The following is a 21,133-nucleotide window of genomic DNA, read 5'->3' as shown; positions in this document are numbered from 1 at the left end:
AGTAGTGTTACAATTATCTGATTTTGTGTTACAAACAGCTGATGCCATGTTACAAACTGCTGATGTAGTGTTACAAACAGCTGATGTAGTGTTACAAACATCTGATTTTGTGTTACAAACAGCTGATGTGGTGTTACTAACAGCTGATGTGGTGATACAAACAGCTGATGTGGTGTTACAAACAGCCGATGTGGTGTTACAAACAGCCGATGTGGTGTTACAATCAGCTGATGCCATTTTACAAACTGCTGATGTGGTGTCACAAACAGCTGATCTGGTGTTACAAAGAGCTGGTGAGCAGCAGGGTGGTGAGGCAGGGTAACAGCAGCAGCAGAAAGGTTGTTTCATCGTGGATAGGAGCAGCTGAGCCGTGCAGCTTGTGCTCACAAAAGGCGTGCTCCAAGAGGAGGTGAGTCTCTGCACTCATTCCTGTAAGACAAAGAGAAACAAGTTGTTTATTCTGGGAGAATCCACCTGTTTACCATCTGTATACAGTAAATCTCAGCTCTGCCAGCAGGTTCATTTGCTGTAGAGTGAATTGACTCAGTGGCTGATTGGCCCTCTGGTGTTTCTGCAGCCTAGATGAGCAGGGAATCAATGCCAGCCCATGTTTTGTTCGGCTCTGCCACAAACGTGTTGGGCAGGGTTCCCCGCTGTCCTCACTGAACTGTCTGATAACTCTTTTGATCCTGACGTCATGACACACACCGTGCTGGGACCATTCATCCCACAGATGCTGGACGTCCTCGTCATGGTGTTCTCGGTGTTCATGGTGTTCACGGTGGTGCTCTTGTTCTGCAACAGATAAAATGAAAGCAGGAAGTTATCAATATAACACCATTAATAGCTTGATTAATTACATTAATTCTCAAGTATGTCTCTGCAAACAAAAATTCAGTCTATAAAGAATGGGACTTTAATTTTATGATATTATTTATGAGAAATTTAAAATAAAGTCATATGAAGAGTTTATGAAGAGGAAGTCATAAAGTTAAGCTATGGGTAATCCGTATGATGCTGAAAAAGTAAACAGAAAAAATAGATGTACTCTTTGTCAAAGAAGCATATTTTCTTTGCATCAAATTTACTTATGATTTCTTTATTTCTAAATATTTTACTTTTGTGAAGTCTGATCAGAGACATGTAGGTATTGCTTTAAAAGTGGCTCTTTTTTTAAACCAAACAGGCCACTTTTTTCCAGGTTTGTTGCCTGTGTTGATCATATTTTAACCCATCCTAAACTGGGTAATGTTATTCTAATCACAGTCATGTGGTTAACCTGCATACACGGCTGTGAGACTTCAGCTCATATTTTCTACCAGTGTCACACCATGACATTAAAATCTACCTATACACAATCTATACACAATTGATACACTTAAGAGCTGTTTGAGCATCACATTCTGAGAGATTGAGTTCAGGACCATTCTGTTCAAAGTTCGATTATTCCCTCTGTTGCCGGGCAGATTTCAAAAGAATAAACATGATACTGATAACTTTCATAGTAATAATTATTTAAAAATTTAACTGCATTACAATAATTCTGTACTCTGTCTCCTGTGTGTTAGGTCAAACAAGCAAAAGGAAAAGGCTCCACGAGCTATATGAAGACAGGATTAGGGGGAAACACAAACAGGAAATGAGAATTCGGGACAGAAATGAAAAGAGAGCTGACAGCTGTCGTGAACTTGAGGGCAGACCGTGGAAAAAGCAGATGTTTCATAAAACTAATCTTCATTTCATTAGTGATCCCACGCTGCACCGAAGGGATCAAACGTCCTGCACGTGGAAATACAATTCAGCTCAATCAAAAGAGATTCATTCTTTAATTTTTCAATGTGTCTTTTAGTTTTTTTTTTCTTTGCTTAAAGCAGTCAGTGAGGTTTAAGACACCATAGATAGCTGTGCTTCAGAAACAGAGAGCAATTCTGAGACAGACAGGAGGTTAATGAAAAGTTTTAAATCAGCACTTTTTATGTCAGGAGCCTGAAAAAAATGTCTGTAATTTTTACATGTTAATTTTTAAAACTGATATCCTTTATTAATTATCTTTCACAACATATCACAGTTAGTGATGCTAAATATTCAATTTTCAATACAAAATCTACTTTTGGACAAGCATACCACATGTTAAATGCTTATATTTTGAATCCTTGAAGTTATTCTGGATAACATTAATTCGGCTCATTATTGCATCCCTAAATTACTTTAAATCAGATTTGATTTCCACAGGAATCACATAAGGTTGTTGTACACCTTGTTTCCCTCATACCTATTCAGATAAGAGCCAAAGAGGACTTTGGATTACCATGAGAGTGATGTAAAAGCATCCGTTTGAGCTCCCTGAGGGCCTGTGTGAGGTTCTCCAGCTGGTCATGTAGGTGGATGTTTTCCTCAATCAGCGCGTGGATCGTATCCTGCAGCTCAAAGCTTTGGCTCTGCAGCGCCAGCAGCACCAGGGGCACGAAGAAAAGTCCCCTCATCGCGCACACCATGCACAGCCTCTGTCACATCCTCACAGAGCAGACAGCAAACCCTCTAATAGGTAAACGTCCAAATCCGGTGTGAGAGGCATGTGCTTCCCTGTGGAAATGATTGCTGCAGTATTCTCTATCAGCTTAAAGTCAGGGGGAGGTGATGACCATTTGTTTCTTTCCAGGGCCGGGTGGAAAGCTGCCAGTGGGCTGTTCTAAAATCTATCAGATGTTTCCACATCAGTGGTCCCTGGCTCAGGCAACAGGGTCCTGTTTGAATCAGTATGACAAACTTTATCACACAGGTGTGTTCTTTCAATTGTTTAACTCATTCAGTCATGTAAAGATACTACTGGGGCACCAAAGGAACAAATAACACCCAAAAGTGAGCACTATTCTAATTCTTCTCAACTTAACCATTCTAATGTATGGTTTCAGAGGAATTCACAGTGCTTCATTCACTTCTTCCAAATTCAATGTTACAGCCTCATCCCAAAGTGGAATTAACTTTTTTTCCTGGGTTTTAAAGGATTTTCCTTCATATTTCAAATACGCAGAGCAAAAGATGCAAGTTACTACTTATCAAATAAAGCGTCTCTAGCTAATCAGTGTGAACCTGTTTAGTTTGTAACCACTGAATTAGTTACAGGGCTTTGCATCTTTATTTTTGGAAAACAAAGAGTGATTTGTGGAAACCAAAAATGCAACCCTCTGGATAAATAATGACTCAGAAGAAGGTAGTGTTGTTTTTTCTCTAAACAAGAAGCTTTTATTGATCATTAATATCAGTTTATGCAGTCTTAGCTGCCCTGGTGCGCTTCTTCTTAACCACAACAGGCTTCTGGCTCTTCAGAATGGCACTGGCACGTCGCAGGGCAGCCTGAAAATAACAAAGATTCATTTAATGTTCTGTAATACAAAAACCATAAAAAGCATTTGTACAACAAGATAATCATTAACTGTCTTACAAGGAGAAGCACTTAACCAGTATGAAACTAAGTAAGTTATGTGGTGAAGAGGTCTCTTAATAAAAATCTGCCCCTGTAGTACCACAGACTGAGCTCACCATGCGCAGGTCCTTCCTGTACTTGTTCTTGCTGATGATGTGCCTCACGCTGTTGAGGGTGGCGCGGGAGTTCTTATTGATGGTGATCTTCTCATAGGAAGTAGCAGGTTTGTTCTGGCCTGTGCACCAAAACGAGACAAAACATTTAGTATTGTAACTTCATCAGCTTCAAATATCCCCAAACAACCAAACAATTATCTGACAGATCAGACGAAATGCTAGCTGAAAAACTGATGCTAATGTTCCTTAAAGCTGTATCACTTCATATTCGGCCTTCTGTAAACACACAATGTACAACACAGTGAACTCCACTGCAGATCACTTTTATCACAGTCACAGGGAGCAGTTACCTGAACGCTTCTTCAGCACCACAACGACTCCCTTGCCGTCAGCTGCTGGCTGAACACCTACAGTCTTCTTGTGCACCAGACCATTGAAGCGGAAAGAGTTCCTGGACTTCAGGTTGTTGGGCTCCTGTAACACACACCAGACAGAAATTAAACAACTGCACCACACAGCTCAAAGACTTGATTACCAACTTATTTTCACTGGAGCCTGGAGCAGACAAAGTTAAATCCTGTGTTATTTAATAATAAAACCTAAAACCAGCAAGCTACCAGTGGTAAATGGCTTTTCTAAAAAAAAAACAAAAAAAAAAGAAAGAAAGAAAGAAAGTGGAAATGACTGATTACTGAGGGAGAACGGAGAAAATAAATGCATGGCTGCATGTTCCCATCAACACTGTTTACTTTTCTTGTTTGACACATGGTCATTTGTCAGTAACTGCAACTACATCACTACAAATATTCCTAATTATCAGGTTACAATCAACAAATGCATTCTGGGTGTAGCTTGAGGGCGTCAGCTCTCCTCAACAGATGGGAGGGACTAAGGTGCACAGAAAACTAGGAATCAAATAAAGTGACCAATGACAAGCAAACTGTAAAGGAGTGGTGTCTTCTGTTTGGAAGTTTTTAGGTTTTAAAATCATTCAACAGATCAAAAAAAATTCATTTTGAATTTGCCAAGCATTTTGCATTTATGATTGTCTAATTCAGGACTATCATTTACAGAAAGTGCAAATGTAACAAGTTGGATTATTCCTGAGGAGGCATTTGATTACCTTAGTTGTCATAACCAATGCCTTAAGCAAAAGCCTCTTTAAAACCAAAAACGACGACACAATTCTTTATTCATGTCGCCTGGCACAATTTGTTTTAGAAGATGAATGAAACAAATGAACAATTTTCTGTCCTTGTTTGTTACAGGGTCAGCTTTCCATATCAACAGTTTGCCAGCAGCACTAATTGGCCGTCTCTAATGCTATCAGCATCAAAACCCATGCAGTGGCTAAAATGTCTAATCTAATGATGACATGACCACTGACAACTTCAAAGACTAAATGAAACATCCTATTTGTAATTTATCCACCTCATACTTCTGAAGTAGCTTGGATCGTTCAGTGTTTAGGTCTGGAGCAGCAGAGGACCAGGTGGAGTACTCACAGTGCTGTAGGTCTGTCCGTTCCTCTTGATGAGGAAGCTGGAGCAGTCTCTGATGACCATCCACTGCAAATGGGACGACATGATGAACCTGGGAGAAAACAGAACCACGTGTTACTGAAATAACATTAAAGATGGAAGTGCAAATCATTATAAATACGGTCAGACCAGAAGCTGCAGCTATATTTAAGACTGACGGGCGTCGGTAAAGTTGCCTCCTTTACAATGGCCGTAGACTTCAAAAGAAACACCTATTTCCTAGAGTTTGGCTTTTAATAGGACTCGCGACCACGTGGTGGAAATGTTAACTGCCAACAAATTGAAATAACATAACATCTTGTTTCAAGCTCCCGTTTCATAAACACACTGTTGTCTTCACACTGAAGCAGCTGGCTACAGTTAGCCTTTTAGCTAAGCAGCACGATGAGGCCTAAGCTGGGCGACCTGCTCACTAATATCTTTACATTTATAGATTATTGAAGGACATTCGATGTAGCATGGGCTTATACAACTTTAAATATAACTCATATTTGACTTTGAGTGGACATACACGCGTAGAATGAAGAAAAAATATAATTTAGTGACCGGCTAACAGCAGCCGAAGCGACCACGTTACCTGTTAGCGCTGGAAAAGGAAGAGAGAGAGCGGAAACCGCTTTACTGAGCCTGTATCAAGGATCAATGCGCACTCAATGCCACTTTTTGTAAATGAGCTAGAGCTCAGATTTACCCGACTTTTTTTCTTCATAAAAAAAAACAAGTTTTGAAATCTTCTTAACATATCGAAAGTAATACATGCCATTTTTGTTTTAGATAATTAGTTAAAAGTCTTTACCCAGGACTAGTTATCTGTGATTATAGCGGAAGAACACAGCCTCATCGCTCCCGGCGTCATTATTTTACGACGTAGTGACGAGAGTGTTGGCTCTTTTGAGAGAGGCGGTTCTTTTGGCTCTTTTGAGAGAGGCGGTTCTTTTCGCTCGGCTCACTAAAAAAGAATTTGCTCTTTCAGTTCTCAAGTGGCTCCTGGGACTTTTTTTATTGCCTTAATTAATTTATTGACAAAACAATGTAAAATGAAATAAATTACAGCAAATTACTAATATAAAAAGCATATGCTATATCAAAATGCCCATTATTTATGCACTTAAATCTACCTGCACTATAAATATGTAGATAGTAACTCGTAATATTTTTCTACTTTTCAACATTTCTTATATTTCTTTTTATTTCTTCAAATTTCTTATTTCATATTCCATTATCGTATTGTATTTTATTGTTATTGCATTACTGCAATTTTTTTATTGGGCTTCTGTGACAAAAAAATTTTCCCCCAAGGGTGGACCAATAAAGGATATTCTATTCTATTCTATTCTATTCTATTCTATTCTATTCTATTCTATTCTATTCTCTTAACACTGAAAACATACAAAAAAGACCACATTCAATACGACACAAAGAAAATTGAACAGCCCCACCTTTGAGGGGGTCTATCCTTATTCTTCCCTGTGAAGTATCTTTCCTGTTTTGTGAACATGTGTGTAATACCTGCTGTCATTACTTTTGTCAGATTATTGGTGTCTGCCCATGACTCTTGCTCTTGTTTCCCTCCCTCTTGTTTGTGTGCTTAGTGTGCTGTATGTCTGTAGCAAATTCTCTAACCATTCTGCTTCATGTGGACCGATAACATGTGACTTGAACAATAAAAAGAAGAAAAAAAAAGAAAAAAAAAAAAGGGTAAAAATGAAAAAAAAAAGTTCCAGTCTAGTACTACCAAGAAATGGCTCTAAGAGTCGGATCGTTTGCGACCGACACGTAACTAAAACGTAATAAAATCGCGCCTCGTGTTTACAGGTATCCGTCAAAATACTTATTGATTTATAACAGCTGTTTTAACTATTAACAATGGGCTTCAATTAAATTTCAATGTATGAATGTTCCCCAAACACGTTGGGGCTGTAAACCAAGAGGCTGACAGGGCCTAAAATCATCGGTAAAACTTCTCTTAATGCAGTTATTGTGCAGCGTAGCATTGTATAGTAATTTGGGAGCTTAATTATGGATGAAGAAGAAGATTTGGAGACATATGGAGAACAGCTGTACGCTCTGATTTACCCTAAACACAAAGAAAACGCTGGAAAACTCACAGGTAAGGTCGCCTAGATGGTACCATTATGATTCGTTGATAATTTTCATCACAAAGACTCATATTTCCCCTCTGAGGAAAATAAAACTCACCACAGTGACTTTTAAAGCACACATATAAGCCAAAGTCTGCATTTGTGCTGCAGGCATGTTGCTGGAGCTGCCATGTCCTGTCCTGAGTCAGATCCTGCTGGATGAAGCCATGCTGAACACAGCTGTAGACAAAGCTTTCAGAGCCCTGCAGCTAACAAGGGAGACAAGGTAAATCCAGACCTGGTTTCTTACTTGAGTCATCTTCAATGGAAAGCTCTCAAACTTTGTGGATTTGAAGATGAGACAGGATGTATTTTGGTCAGTTATTAAAATCTGGTTTACCATCCACATGCAGCTTAAGAGTGTCAATGCACAACACAATAATACTCTGTTTCACACTAACCCTGTTAATGATTTTTTTTTTTTTACTTTCTTTAATTTACCTTTTATTTTGTATTTTTGTTTTTAAGTGATTTTTTTTGCCTTTTCCAGTTTGTTAGACGCACAAAAACAGTCATGTGTGCTTATCTGTTCATTTGTTTCCAACTCTGTGGAAAAAAAACTCAAATAATGTAATGTTCAAAGAAAGTTTAACAGCTCTTTACAAGCAGGTTGGGCTTCTTTGAGGAGAAAAATTTGTTGTTTTATCTTAACGTGCATGTCAGATTCTTAAAAATTGAAACTGTGCCAAGCTTGTTTGGGCAAAACCCCTATGTTTTTTGTGTTCTAATGTGACTGCACCTCTATGCAGCAAGATAACGAGTAAAGACGAGGATGATGTGTCTACGTCCTCTGACTCTCTGGGAGAACAGCTGTTTGAGCTGGTAGATGTTTACAATACCGGCCACTCGCAGAAAATCACGGGTAAGCCACCTCGGGACTCACCTCATTGTTATACAACAGAATAAGACCTATATGAAGCAGCTGAAATGAAAACATTTGCACTCAGCCCAGCATGACTTTAGATTTATACTTGTTAGCCCAGATCTGAAAATAAATTTGTAAAAGATGTGTTGTTTTAAAATGAACGTTTTCTGTTCATTGACAGGAATGCTTCTAGAGCAGCATCAAGAGGCAGTTTTACACCTTCTTTCAGATCGAAAACTGCTGGAGGAGCAGGTGAACTCTGCATTAAAGACACTTCAGGAGTAAGTGATTTATGAGTCTGTCTTGTTGGCTTAGATTTTCTGTCCCTTCCCTGAAGGAAGTGCATCCTTTTGAAGTCATAGACATGTCACACATCTCCCTAAGTCTGATGAGTGCGTCAACTGTTTTCTTTAAAAAAAAGGATCAATACTTATTTTTCAGGTATTACCCAGCATTTTGTTTAAAATAACACTCCTGTTTCCTCCCTCCAGGCAGAAAGAAGAGGAGACAGACATCAGCGACTCGTCAGACGTCGATGACTCAGACAGGCTGGGAGAGAAGCTCTTCTCGCTGGTGGAGCAGCTGGATCCTCTTCATGCAAATGATATTACAGGTGTCTGCTTGTCTATGGTTGATTTTTAAACCCTTGATGGAGACTGACTGTGTGTGCATCTTGTGAATATAACATCCAGTTTTAATCTTCTGCAGGTATGCTACTAGAGATAGAGCCAGCTTCCCTCCAACAGCTGCTCAAAGACCACACAATGCTGGAGGAGGCCGTTCAGAGGGCACAATCAGCACTGGACACGTAGAACTGGACTGTCTGTACTTCATCAGAAAAAGGAAAACAACATTTTACACAGAGACTAACATGAATGACTGATGAATATAATGAAAAACAAGAAAAAGTAGGTAATGCATCATTTCAAGAGATGACACTTTTTTTAAACCTACTATTTTTGTTTTAGAGCCTCCTGTTGATGGTCTAAGTTTAAGTAGACCCTCTGTTAATATAAGAGTCAACATGGCATGCTCCTGTCTCAAAGTGAAAGTTTTATACAAAAAATGTTTGGTGAAATTAAATATGCTCTATTTCTAGCTTTAGCTCCAGAGTTATTGTTGCTTCATAAAATATTTAGCTCAGGATTCAACTTATTAGATGTTAAAAACAAGTTGCTTATACCAGTGCTGCCAACAATCTGTAACAGATTTCTCAGATTGTGTGTTTTTGTACATGCTAGGTTTTCAGAGAAGTTTCCAAAATGTGTAACTCAATGAACAGATTTCAACATTAAGCCAAACAAACCTTGCACATTGGTTATCACCACACCTCAGACAGACTATGAACCGTTTAAAGCTTTGGACAAACAAATGAGTAGCTCATTATGTTGACTGAGATAGGAAGCGCCTCCCTATCAGACGGCTGAATGTGTGAGGTAATTCAGCACTTTTTGTGAGATGTTAAATTTTGTTATGTTGCACTTTTAGAGAGGTGGCTCATTCTTAAAGGAAGATCAATATTCAGGTTGTTTATTTTGTTGATTGATTGATTTTAGTCAGCACTAACACACAACAAATGTTATCTCAAGACAGTTTCCAAACACATTAATATGTCAAATTAATGGTTAATTCTATACTTTTACCAAAGACCTAATGTCAAGATAAGATGGGTAGTCTGATCTCATCTTAACCCACCATGAGTACAGACCTTTGTGGCACTAAGTAAGTTACAGAGGTCCACAGCAGCAGGTTGTCAGCAACAGCAAAGATCTAGAGGAATTTATGAGATGTGAGAGTACAGGGACTCAGACACAAATCATCAGTTAAAAAGTTTAAAGGGACATTGAGATTCATAGTTAGTGGAAATGAGGATGTATGTGGTCATCCTCAAACTGCTCATCCTGTCAGGTGACTCCTTCAACCAGGCAGATCTGTCTCTCAGGTAGCTCGTTCTGATGAGTTGTGTTGCTCAATCTTTCAGGAAGTTACTTTCAATCTATGAGCTCTTTTAAAGTTAATGCCTTTTTTGTTCAGTATGTAATCATTTTATATTGCTCAGGATGGCAGGTCACTCGTGTTGTCAGCTTATTCTGGTAGTAGGGTTGCAGCGGTGAAAGATTTCGGTGACATTTTTATGTGTTCATTCATTTCTCTTTTCTTCTCCAAGGAGAAATACATTTGTTTTATTATTCCAACAATTTGTCATCAAACTGTCTCTATACAGGGGAATAATTTCTATGACATGACAATGTCCATTACTTCTGTAATGTATGTCAAACATACTATCAAAGATTTTAAGTGTCATCATTCACTTGTTAGTCTGATGCTACATATGAAAAACAAAACAAGTTTACACTTATTTAATAGAGTCATGAGTTATTCAAATTTTAACAACAGTTTGAAAAATATATTATGTCATTTTGTTCATGTCAGTCCCATGTCTGGAATATTACAGTTTTTAGTAGGCTATGTCAAGCTGTTTCAAGAGACCTGGTCGTTGCCATTAAGGATGTTATGAGCGCTAACCTCCGTGTCTCTCTCTGCCTCAGTGAATATTTGTTGAAATCACAAGTTTTTAATTCATTTCTGTTCATTTATTATCAGTATGTATCCTATTTCACAACACGTGTGCATATCCGTTCTTGATAACACGCTGACGCAATATTACAAAGACGTGAGTGCGCGAGACGCAACATTAAAACTCTGAGGTTGGGAGTGTTCTGCCAAGAATTGCGTCCACTCCGGGAACTGCACGTACCTCGCGGGAGCGCGCACAGATAGAAAAGCGTCCTGTTGTGATGGCATACAGATTAAAACCGATAAATTCCCATTTGTGGGACTGAGATGTGATGAGAAATGATCGGAAATGCATAGTTTATACCGCTTTGTGTCACTTCCATTGAATAGACCTTCTAGGGAAGGCGTTTTGTTTGCATCAATTTTAGACTGAAACCCTTTCTGAATTGGGGAAAACGCCAAACTGCAAAAAGTGTTTTAAGTGGTGGTCAGTTCTGCCATCTCATTTAATAGGCTACACCATGAAGCAAACACGCAAGAGCAAATAATCTTCATGGTTAAATGAAAAAGTTACGTTGTGCCTAGTGTTATATGCAAATTAATAACCACAAAGGCCTGCTGTGGCCAGGTGTACACTTCCTCTTGAGACCAAAATCACCATGATGAAACTCTCAGTGATTTGAATAAGTCAGCTGTTAGCGTTAGATGTACAATTTTGACTATAAATAATCCGATATGCTATCTGCTCTGACAAATTTTGCTCCCAGCAGTAATTCAACTTATGAGAATGTCACAAGGAGCTGAAATGTCTCTTCATGTATGTGGTTAAACAACCCCACCCCCCCACCCCCACCCCCCCAAAAAAAAAAAAAAAAAAAAAACATTGTCCAAAGTAGGCCTATGTTTAGTCCAAAATATGACACCTGACACTGACACATGAGAAAATTCAAGATAGTTTCCAAAGTTGACTCTTTTTCATTTGCAAGTGTCATGATTCCCTTCAGCAGCACTTTTGATTTACTCATGATCAGGTTAGTTTTGAATAGTATTGACTTCACTATTAACCCTGTAAAACAGTGTTTCACTTTAAGTTCTTTCTCACCCATTTGTTTTCTTCGGAAAGTTATAGAGTTCACGTCAGGCTGGATTTAGACTTACTTGTAATAACAGCACTTTAAATAAGTATAACTTTCCAATGCCATGATACTGCTTGAACCCAGGGGGGATTTAGGTGTTTAAACCTACTCTTAAACCTGTCATTCACTTTACAATGCTAACACGACATGTATATTCACAACACTCATACTAAATAATTTGTGTTTTACATCACACAATATTGAAGAAAATGGAAAAATGGAATGAGCTGTTTAGATGTTTAATGAATGCAAGTGTTTTTATAATCATGACTTTGACTTCTTTTTCCAGGTAACAGGAGGTTAATAAGAATCACCCCTAGATTAAAATATTAGTGTACTGTTGTAATACATTAATCAACCTGACTTGTACATTGTTATTCTATGCAGTAAGTTTACACATGTGTTTAAATGACACTATATATTTACTATACTACAAAACAATACAACATTTTGGGGGGCCCTAAAGATTTGGAGGGGCTTCAGCACCCCTAAAAAACGGTCTAACAACGCCCATGCTTGAACCCATAAAAAGGATCCTGACCTGATGAAATGTTGGAAACAATATTCAGATAATTTGACTCACACTCTTTGTGCGTTGCTTCCCACACTTTGCTCAATGCAAGTCAGGTCAATCTTTCATCAGCCTTTATAACATTTTTCAGATTTGACTGAATGGATGAATGAATGAAGGGGTGTAGTAGATGACGCAATCCGGGTCTAACCAGTCAGACTGCAGCCGGCAGAGAGCCACAGTCTACGCCACAGCCAGCTCTCTCCGCACAGCCTGGTTACGCTGCCAGCTTCTGTTCATCTTACTGCTCTGTTACAGAAAACAACTCTGAGGTAAGCACGGCACACCTGCATCAGATCATATCTTCATTTAATGTTTTGATTTTGAGCCTCGGGTAAAGCTTTGATGTTGAGGTTACGGTGGCAGCGACCACGGGTTTCATGTGCGTGACATACGTTACGTTAGCTGTAGCCAAGAAGGGGCAACCAGCCAACCCTGTCAAAACACTGTGTTTGTTTACAACAATTAAAACCACATCTTGGGTTCAATTGTATGATATACTTATCCTAAAACAAGGTTAAAGAGTCAGCTGTGACGGTTAAAAAACAGCTGACCACTGTAGTTTGAATCAATTAAATAAAAATTGCGCGTGCTGACAGACCCTTACTGTTAGAAGCTCCTAACGCGCATCTTTTGTTAGCCACGTGGAGATTTTTCCCATCCTCGCGCCAAACAACCATTATTACAGGGAAGGCTTTATCATCTCGCCGTTCCGCCCTCTAATTTACTAGAAACATGAGTCACCAGAAAGCTTGAATCAGTATGTGTGTGGACATCACCTGAAGATTTCATCAACCTCCACTGTAACAGGTCAAACGGAAATACGTTTCATCTGATGAAACATTCCTCTAACATTGACAGCTGAATGTGAATTACAGACTATAAAGTGAAATTCTCTTTGTGTATAGTACAGTTTGAAATTTTACTTGTGTTGAAGTTTTCCAGTCTGCAAAAAAAGTCTACTGAAGTAAAAGTGAAAAGTCATTTCTTTAAAATCTACTTCTGCCCTTATTAAAGCCCCATGATGAATTTATAAGTGATCTTGAAATAGCCCGTTTATAAACCATGATTCAAGTTAAGCTCATCAGTGCCAAAATATGTTAGTTCTAAATGTTTTTCTCATTATCCCTGGACTATCTGACCTGTCCATTTATAGCAAAGTCCCTATGAAACAGGGAGCTGTAAGAAACACTAAACAGTCTGCTCAGCCTCTAAACACTAAACTACAAACTGAGTTTACAAAGTTTGATTGATGTCATGTTTCAACCAACAGTGCCAGGTAACCTCAAATAAATACATTGCCATGTCACTTCGCATCATGGGATGAGTTGTCTTAAACAACGAAAAGTAAGTTAAAAAGATCTGCTCTCCAAAACAAATGCACATCTATGACAGTGGTTGATAGAGCTCATGGGAAATCAAGTCTTCATCCAGTAAAACACCATCTTTTCCAGATATTCTTAAGTACTTCTTTTGAAATCAGGGGGTGTGGAGTGAGGGGGTTGAAAAATGTCAGTAAGATATGAGCTCCAAATGTAGTCAGAACATCTCTTCCTGTGCTGATAGTTGAAGTCTAACCAACAGGAGAGCTTTAATGTGAGGGAAAAAAAATTAGGTTGAAGTTCCTGAATATTTGAGTTTCCTCTTTGTTTTTATTTTGTACTTTATAGGCGCTCCCCATATTGAGTCACAGCCTACTGTTTTAAGAGTGTCCGGATTGCAGGACGGCTTGTTCTGGTCAGAATCAGGTTGTAGCTCACCGTTAAGCTGACTGTGGTTGGAAAGAGGTGTTAGCTTTATCAGATATATGTTTCTCTAAACTGGCATTGACCTGAAGGTGTCAAGCTATTTGATAGTATTTGTCGTGGTTTCAGCATGAGCAGTGTCTTCTTCTAAACTTCTGTGTTGGTTCACCTGATCACTTAACTTGATGCAATGTAAAATGAAGTGAAGTACAAAACTTCCTACAAAGAATATTCAAGCACAAGTAAAAACACCTACTCAAAAAAGTACAAGTACACAAAAAATCTGCTGAAGTAAAGTAACTGGAGTGAATGTGATTGGTTATTTTTAACCCTGCTACTAGAAGCTGCTCCGTTGTTCCCCACCTGATAAAATTTAACCCACTGCAAAGCCCTTAAACCACACTCGTTGATCATTTTTAGAGACCCAGTTCAAGGTTTAAGCCTCCAGACGAAAGATTCCTTTACAGGTTCCTGGAGCCCAAGGCAACGGTGTCAAGTTGTTTGTCTTTCAACCGCTTGCAATAAAACTGGAATCGCAAAAAAGGCTAAAAGCACAAATATGTGAAAATTTCTACTGTAATATGTTCAGAAGTTGTGTGTATTAAAAAAAAGTTTCATGACTCATCTCCGAGCCCTTTTGTGATCTGTGATGTTTTGTATGTAACCCCATAAACACAGAACAGATGTTGCCACATGTTTGTTTTTACTCCAGGTTTATTGACGTTGCTCCCTGCTCAGCTAGTAACTGATATATTTGCCTTCCCTCTGTCTTTTTCCACTGCTTCTCCACAGTTTCTCTGCCTATCACACTGAGTGGCCCTCATCATGTCTAAAGGTACAGTGGTTCTTGCCTACAGTGGTGGACTTGACACGTCCTGTATTCTGGTCTGGCTGAAAGAGCAGGGCTACGATGTCATTGCATACTTGGTAAGTTTCTCAGACAAGTGTGACTTTAACAGTTGTCAGAGTTTGTGCTTCCTGCCAGTTGCTTTTGCTTGGAATGTGTCTTAACCTATGGACAGCTGCGGCTCTTTCCATACATTCACTGACAGTCACCTCTGTGGGCTATAGAAGCAGCGAGCTCCTGCACCCAGGATTCACTGATATAATGCCAGCGTAAATCTGACTGGATTTACTTTCTGCCTTGTGGCAGTTTTGAACTGCACAGCATGCAGATTTTTCTGTTGTCTAACTTTTCATTCACTGGTTCTGCAGGTCAGAGTGGGGGGATGGGGGATAGTTCACAGGGGTGGCACGCTAGGTGAGGCCCCTTCATATGTTTGTGGACTCTGCTCTCCAGAGAAAGCAGGAGACGGATACCGAGCACTAATCCTTTGTGTGAATTTATGTTTATCCTCTCAGAAATGTAGATCCATGTGCTATCAGGCAGGATAATTACATAGAAGTAATTGCACGTATCATCTGCAGGAATGTGTTGTGCAGCAGTGAAGAGGTTTTGATAGATACAAATTGTTTTTTGCCAGAAGGTAAAGGAAAACACGATGGGCAGCTGCAATATCAACACAAGATGAAGCTCTAATTAAGACTTTCTTTAACGTGTTGTGTGAATAATCAGAAAAATCTGATTATGAATCTTACAAAAGCAAATGTCAGTGTTTCTGCTGCTGATTTCTTTACCAGCTGTTACGAGAAACATTATCAGAAATGCTTCAACGTTAACATCGTTATGATGTGACTCACCCCTGTTCCCTTGATTGGAATACAAGTGGAGATCATTCAGCCTCTTCAAGCCCTGAGGATGTGCTCACGCTGTCTTCTCTGTGAGGCAGGATGTTGCGTCTCTTCAGCAGACGTGATTTGATTTCTGAGATGATGGACTGTTGAAATTAAGAGCTGCACAGTCACGAGCCTGTTCATATGCAGAGGGCTTGTGTGTTACACCAACTAAGTTCCAATAGATGTTGATATATATTATTGTTATGCCAATAAACCTGTGTCTGATTTAAACTAAATCTCTGTGTTTCTCCAGGCAAACATCGGGCAAGATGAAGATTTTGAAGCCGCCCGGAAAAAGGCAGAAAGCCTTGGAGCGAAAAAGGTAGGATACATGAATACAGATGCAGGGCTTAACTGGTTTCACTTTCAACCACACATAAAGATGTCTAAATGCCAGAAAGTGCGTCACAGCTTGCAAATCAGAAGGGAAGTAACACCTGGTCAGGGTTTTCCGTTATTTAACGCACAAGGTTCTTGATTCCACTTCAATTCAGTAGAAAGACAGTTTCACTTTTTATTTCTGCATTCAGAGACTTCAGGCATCACTTTATTCATTTATGAATGACCTCATTACTATTCATAGGAACACCAAACTCTCTGATATCATGACTTATTTATGTCTTTCCTGTCCTCTTGATTATTTTTTCTATCTATCATCATTATACTGACACCTCTCATCATTGCACCCACACAGGGGAAAAAACATTTTTTTTCCAAAGACTCATCAGCACTTTAAGCATGTTCCTAACCAGCTTTTCTGTCATGTAAAACTCCATGTTGGCATTTGAAGCCTTTGGTATGCAGATGACAGGAATATGGAGGAGAGGGAAAGAGCTTAAAGGCAGCAACAACCTTTAACCATCATTGACTTTTCTGTTGTCACATTCTTAACTTTTGCACTCCAAGTCAGTAGATATTTCTTTTGAAAGAGCTGACTTTACATTTGCCAGAGATATACCTGATGGAGTGGAGCCAATCTGAGTCCACTGCAGTAATCTAAAAATCCAGTATTTCAGTGACTTCTTATTGCTTCTTTTTTTTTTTTTTTTAGCACAAAACAGTTATTTGTGAACTGGTTTAATTGTCAGTCATACTTAGAAACAAAGAAAATGATAACTTAAAATAAAGTGAAAATAAAACTTGAATGTATAACTGATTTAAAATAATCCTTGTGTCCACTGTGAAGAATTTAAAAATCACTTTCTTCAGACTTTTTGAACCATTTTTGCAAGAGAAAATGTGCAAATAATTTAGCAGAGCACAGAAAAAAAGAGACATCCATATTACTGATATTGGGATCTTAATAGGTGTACTTCTTCTACTGAAGTTGTTGCCCATCCTGACTCTGGGATTGACATGAATTCTGTCCCAAAGCAAAAAGTGTTCATGCAACTGCAGTGACATTTAAGAGGCTAAAGACCAGTCCTTTTCTTTAAAGTTACAATGTTTGCAAACTGCTGGTCCCAAAAACATAAATCATTATCCTTCCCAAAGGCGAGTTTCAAGCCTCTGCAAGCACAAAGCCACAGCCTGCTTAAACGGCTGGAAATAAGTGGCTCTTTGACTCTGATTCATGAGTGAACAAAGGTCTCTGCATTCACATCACATAGTTACAGACAAAGCTCCTTTGCAGCAAACAATCAGCATTTATTTCCTCTCAAAGGAGGAAAAGGGTATCATGAATATTTCATTAGATATTTCCAAACAACCCTAAGGTGAAACAGTCAAAGAGTTAATTCTAATTCCTGTTCTTGGTTTTTATGCAGGTTTACATCGAAGACCTGCGTGCAGAGTTTGTGAAGGACTTCATCTGGCCTGCAGTCCAAGCCAACGCTGTTTATGAGGACCGATACCTGCTGGGTACTGCTGTGGCGCGACCCTGCATCGCCCGTCGCCAGGTCGAGATCGCACGCAAGGAGGGGGCCAATTTTGTCTCCCATGGTGCCACAGGAAAGGTAAATATGACACCGAGCAGGAGAGTACATACTGAGGAAAGAGGAAATAAAATACTCATCAACTCACCTCAAAACAAACCAAAAGGAGAGAGTCACAATCTGAGTCTGACATGTGGATTTAGGCCACGTGTTTGCAGAGTTGAACATTAACTCTAAACAAAACTTTAACAGCGAGTCAGAAACCGTCTTACCCTTAAGCCACAAAACTCCTCTAGACTAATTTTATTTCTTGTTTCAACCGTACATTCATGGAAAGCAAACTGATGCTTCCTGTGAGTCTGAAACAGATGTTAACTGCTCTGAGGTAGAACATAATGAGTCACTGCAGTTCAAAGTAAAATGCAAATATGTTAAAGTGGCCTGGAGGCCTGCCAGAGGCTCCTCTGATGAACATGGGCAACAGCAGTAAATATTAGATATATTGTTATCTTATCAAAGTCTGTAGACAGATACATGTGTAGGAAATCTGTGCTCCCTGATGACAAACTGCTTTTATCCAAATCTGCTTTGTGTTCTAATGTTACTCATAAAATCAGAAATGATCATTTATGTGATAATCTGTTTTGTCCAGCGTGTGAATCGGAGATATGTTAGGAAGTAATCTAGAAGATACAACCTATCGGAGGGAGGAGCTACAGGTCTGAAACTCCAGTATGATTGTAGCAAAGGTGGAAAATTAGTTATCAACAAGTTTGTAATTATTCCTTGCTTATATTTTATTATTTTTTTTATCATTTTACTATTTTTTTTTTTTTATTTCCTGAATTTCCCCTTGGGAATAAATAAAGTATTTTCATGCAGTGTTCCTATTTTGCCAGCAGGTGGAGACACATAATGCATCATAAATCCATGTTTGCTCAAGTTTAATTTTGTAAAGTGGAATATGAAAGATTTTTTTATTTCTGTAGTGCAGGAACTTGATTTAATCTTAAAAACAAAAATTCCCTGAATTTAAGTATCATTTCTGAAGACTTCATTCCAACAAAAGATGTTAAGAGAGTGACTGGCGCCTTTGGCATTGTCAACATGTTTCACAGAAATGCAAAACTTTATTTGAAAACTGAAATGGTAAGTGCTCAAAGTGTTTTTATACTGCCAGTCACCTCACCTGTTCACACCACATTCACTAACTGATGGCAGAGGTTGCTGCACTACCTACTACTAACCTCTGACCTCTGAGATAACCCACTGAACCACAGCTGCCCCAAAAATTGAGAGATATCTGACCAATAAAAAAATAATTTATTCATAAGTGCCATGAAGATGATTCCCATCCACATTACTGAGACCCATACATATGATAATTATGATGTGTTTTATTTACAGGCGCCTTGTAAAACACTCAGGTCACCTTACAAAGAAGAGTTAAAAAAACAAAGAACAGAGCAAGAACAAAATCGGTCAATTAATCAGACAGATTTACAGTGTGTTAAACCAATATGTGCAGAGGTTTGATGAATGAGGATCAGGGTAATCATGCAAATTTAAAAAGATGTGTCTGAGATGGGATTTGAATAGAGGAGGAGATTCATTGTGATGGATGTCGGATGGGAGTGGGCTGAAGAGGTAGAGAGTGGAGCAGCTAGAGGATGAGGACCTGAGAAAGCTGGTGTGTGTGTGTATGTGCAGTAATTCACAGAGGTATGGAGGAGCGATGGACAGCCTTAGAGTGAGGAGAAGAATCTTGATATCGATACGATGTTTGAGCAGTAGCCAGTTAAGCTGCTGATAAACAACATCCAGTTTAAGGCTTACCTTAACAGGCTTGTGTAATAGCTCTATAATTCCATGAAGCAATTTATTTTATTTTTATCAGAGACACTAACCAGTCAAACCTACACAGGAAGCCATTTGGAGAGCTGAATTTTTTTCTGTTGTTTTTTTTTCTCAGGGCAATGACCAGATCCGTTTTGAGCTCACATGCTATGCTCTCTACCCTGAAGTTAAGGTAAGTTTGCTGATTCACTGTAGGGCGGTAACAGAATGTATTCAAGGGTCTAAGTCTCGCTGGTTGTGTTCAGATCATTGCCCCATGGAGGATCCCAGAGTTCTACAACCGCTTCAAGGGGAGGTCTGACCTGATGGAGTATGCACAGGTAACTCACTGACTGACTTTCATTATTCTTACTTTCGGCCCAATTTGATCTGTCTCAAGAAAACTCGACCAGAAAAAGTCAGAGCATCATAACCTATACTTGACAACAACTCCCACATTTTCCTTTTTTTAATCTAAGAAAGTTCATCCTGAAAGGGTTCACATTTCTTTATTTCCTCATCTATGTAAAAATTGATGCAACACACCAAATAGACTTAAACAGAAATTACACAGGAAGAAGGTGAAGTTATTCCCCTCCCTTGTAAATATATCAAATTTATTCCTAAATAAAAAGTTATGGCAGGACATGGACATTGAGGTTCCACGAAACTAAACTGTTTTACACTGAAGCTGCTTTTCACTTTAATTTTACGCTACATAGTTGTCACTGTCTTCAGCGGTTTCAGTGAGGAGAAAGACTCGCTTCAAAATAGATATTCAGAAATAACTTTCTCTTCTTGTGAAACCGTCGTTGAATAGGTAAAAAGGGGAACTTAAAAGTGAAGGCTGCCACTGTCCTCTAAGAGATAAACACTTCAAGCCACACTGGAGCAGTGGTGTGGAAGTTAAAAAGTTTTCTTTACATGGCACAAAGCCAACATGTCCCAACCTACTTTTTGTCATCTGTAGAGTGTATAATCTCCCTTTGGTGGTTTACTCCTTTTTTTTTTTCTCCTAACAGAGTACCCATGTTTCTACTGTAAATTTCTGCTTTATGAATCCTGTGAAGAAACTGTATTCAGAGCAGATTGTAGATTAAAACATAAATAAAAACCCACCAACCAATGAAAAAAATAAAGACAAATTAGATATAAAAGTTGAAATGTTAAATTATATCCACTGTAAAACAAATCCACAGTAATTCCTGTGACCAGTTTAAAAGATAAATCCTTTCAACAAGAATAATGAATTCAGATTTCAATCAATGAACAATCACAGTAATGTAATGAAATCCTTTGATTTGTGTGACGTGGACCTCGTGTATCCTCTGTATCCATCTGCATTTCAGTCCTGTTAGTTGTTGGTTCTGACCCACCTTTACCACTAGAGGGCAGTCATGACATGTAATTCACACCCCCTCTACTTGGCCTGCGGTACATTTGACAAACACCCAATCTTAAAACACTGAACTGTTGACTTCTCTTTCTGCTGATTGTTTTCTTCTTCTTTTTTCTGTCACCCTCTGGAGTTAAGAGCAGTGTGGGGAAAAAAGGCAGTTCAAAAACCAGCCTCTGGAAATAGTTTACTTGGCTCCTCATACTCAGAACTTTGTTCACAGAACCTGTGAGT

General features: G+C 38.8%; 3 protein-coding genes across 3 annotated transcripts in view; 2 read left to right on the top strand and 1 right to left on the bottom strand.

Annotated features, from left to right (window-relative positions):
- Window positions 1-3,217: 3,217 nt before the first annotated feature.
- Window positions 3,218-5,202, bottom strand: rpl28 (ribosomal protein L28). Its single transcript, XM_074690595.1, has 4 exons — window positions 5,046-5,202; window positions 3,891-4,014; window positions 3,541-3,659; window positions 3,218-3,354 (listed from the first exon to the last, which is right to left on the bottom strand). Exons 1-4 carry the CDS (start codon window positions 5,124-5,126, stop codon window positions 3,265-3,267), a joined length of 414 nt encoding a protein of 137 aa, XP_074546696.1. The 5' UTR covers window positions 5,127-5,202; the 3' UTR covers window positions 3,218-3,264.
- A 1,668-nt stretch (window positions 5,203-6,870) lies between these two features.
- Window positions 6,871-9,520, top strand: LOC141805553 (uncharacterized). Its single transcript, XM_074690661.1, has 6 exons — window positions 6,871-7,191; window positions 7,334-7,448; window positions 7,972-8,084; window positions 8,269-8,368; window positions 8,579-8,700; window positions 8,796-9,520. The coding sequence occupies exons 1-6, from the start codon at window positions 7,101-7,103 to the stop codon at window positions 8,897-8,899; spliced, it is 645 nt and encodes a 214-aa protein (XP_074546762.1). The 5' UTR covers window positions 6,871-7,100; the 3' UTR covers window positions 8,900-9,520.
- Window positions 9,521-12,419: 2,899 nt separating this feature from the next.
- Window positions 12,420-21,133, top strand: part of ass1 (argininosuccinate synthase 1) — a 35,790-nt gene continuing 27,076 nt past the window's right edge. Inside the window, exons 1-6 of the mRNA XM_074690429.1 lie at window positions 12,420-12,583; window positions 14,849-14,983; window positions 16,047-16,115; window positions 17,560-17,748; window positions 19,640-19,696; window positions 19,770-19,844. Coding sequence (XP_074546530.1) covers window positions 14,882-14,983; window positions 16,047-16,115; window positions 17,560-17,748; window positions 19,640-19,696; window positions 19,770-19,844 — 492 coding nt within the window. The 5' untranslated portion in view covers window positions 12,420-12,583; window positions 14,849-14,881. The remainder of the gene's footprint in view (window positions 12,584-14,848; window positions 14,984-16,046; window positions 16,116-17,559; window positions 17,749-19,639; window positions 19,697-19,769; window positions 19,845-21,133) is intronic.

The sequence above is a fragment of the Halichoeres trimaculatus genome, unplaced genomic scaffold (assembly GCF_033239565.1).
Source record: "Halichoeres trimaculatus isolate MK-OKI-2021-1 unplaced genomic scaffold, fHalTri1.1 fHalTri1_scaffold_16, whole genome shotgun sequence".
Classification (NCBI taxonomy): Eukaryota; Metazoa; Chordata; class Actinopteri; order Labriformes; family Labridae; genus Halichoeres; species Halichoeres trimaculatus.
Note: the sequence above shows the minus strand (reverse complement) of the source record. Positions and strands in the feature narration are given on the sequence as shown.

Excerpts from the sequence above, each read along its gene's own strand:
- rpl28 (XM_074690595.1), bottom strand. The coding sequence starts at position 5,126 with ATGTCGTCCCATTTGCAGTGGATGGTCATCAGAGACTGCTCCAGCTTC. Across the intron at positions 4,015-5,045 it reads ACGGACAGACCTACAGCACT|GAGCCCAACAACCTGAAGTC; the intron begins GTGAGTACTCCA and ends TGTGTGTTACAG. Across the intron at positions 3,355-3,540 it reads ACAGGAAGGACCTGCGCATG|GCTGCCCTGCGACGTGCCAG; the intron begins GTGAGCTCAGTC and ends TGTTATTTTCAG.
- LOC141805553 (XM_074690661.1), top strand. The coding sequence starts at position 7,101 with ATGGATGAAGAAGAAGATTTGGAGACATATGGAGAACAGCTGTACGCT. Across the intron at positions 7,192-7,333 it reads AAACGCTGGAAAACTCACAG|GCATGTTGCTGGAGCTGCCA; the intron begins GTAAGGTCGCCT and ends TTTGTGCTGCAG. Across the intron at positions 7,449-7,971 it reads CAGCTAACAAGGGAGACAAG|CAAGATAACGAGTAAAGACG; the intron begins GTAAATCCAGAC and ends ACCTCTATGCAG.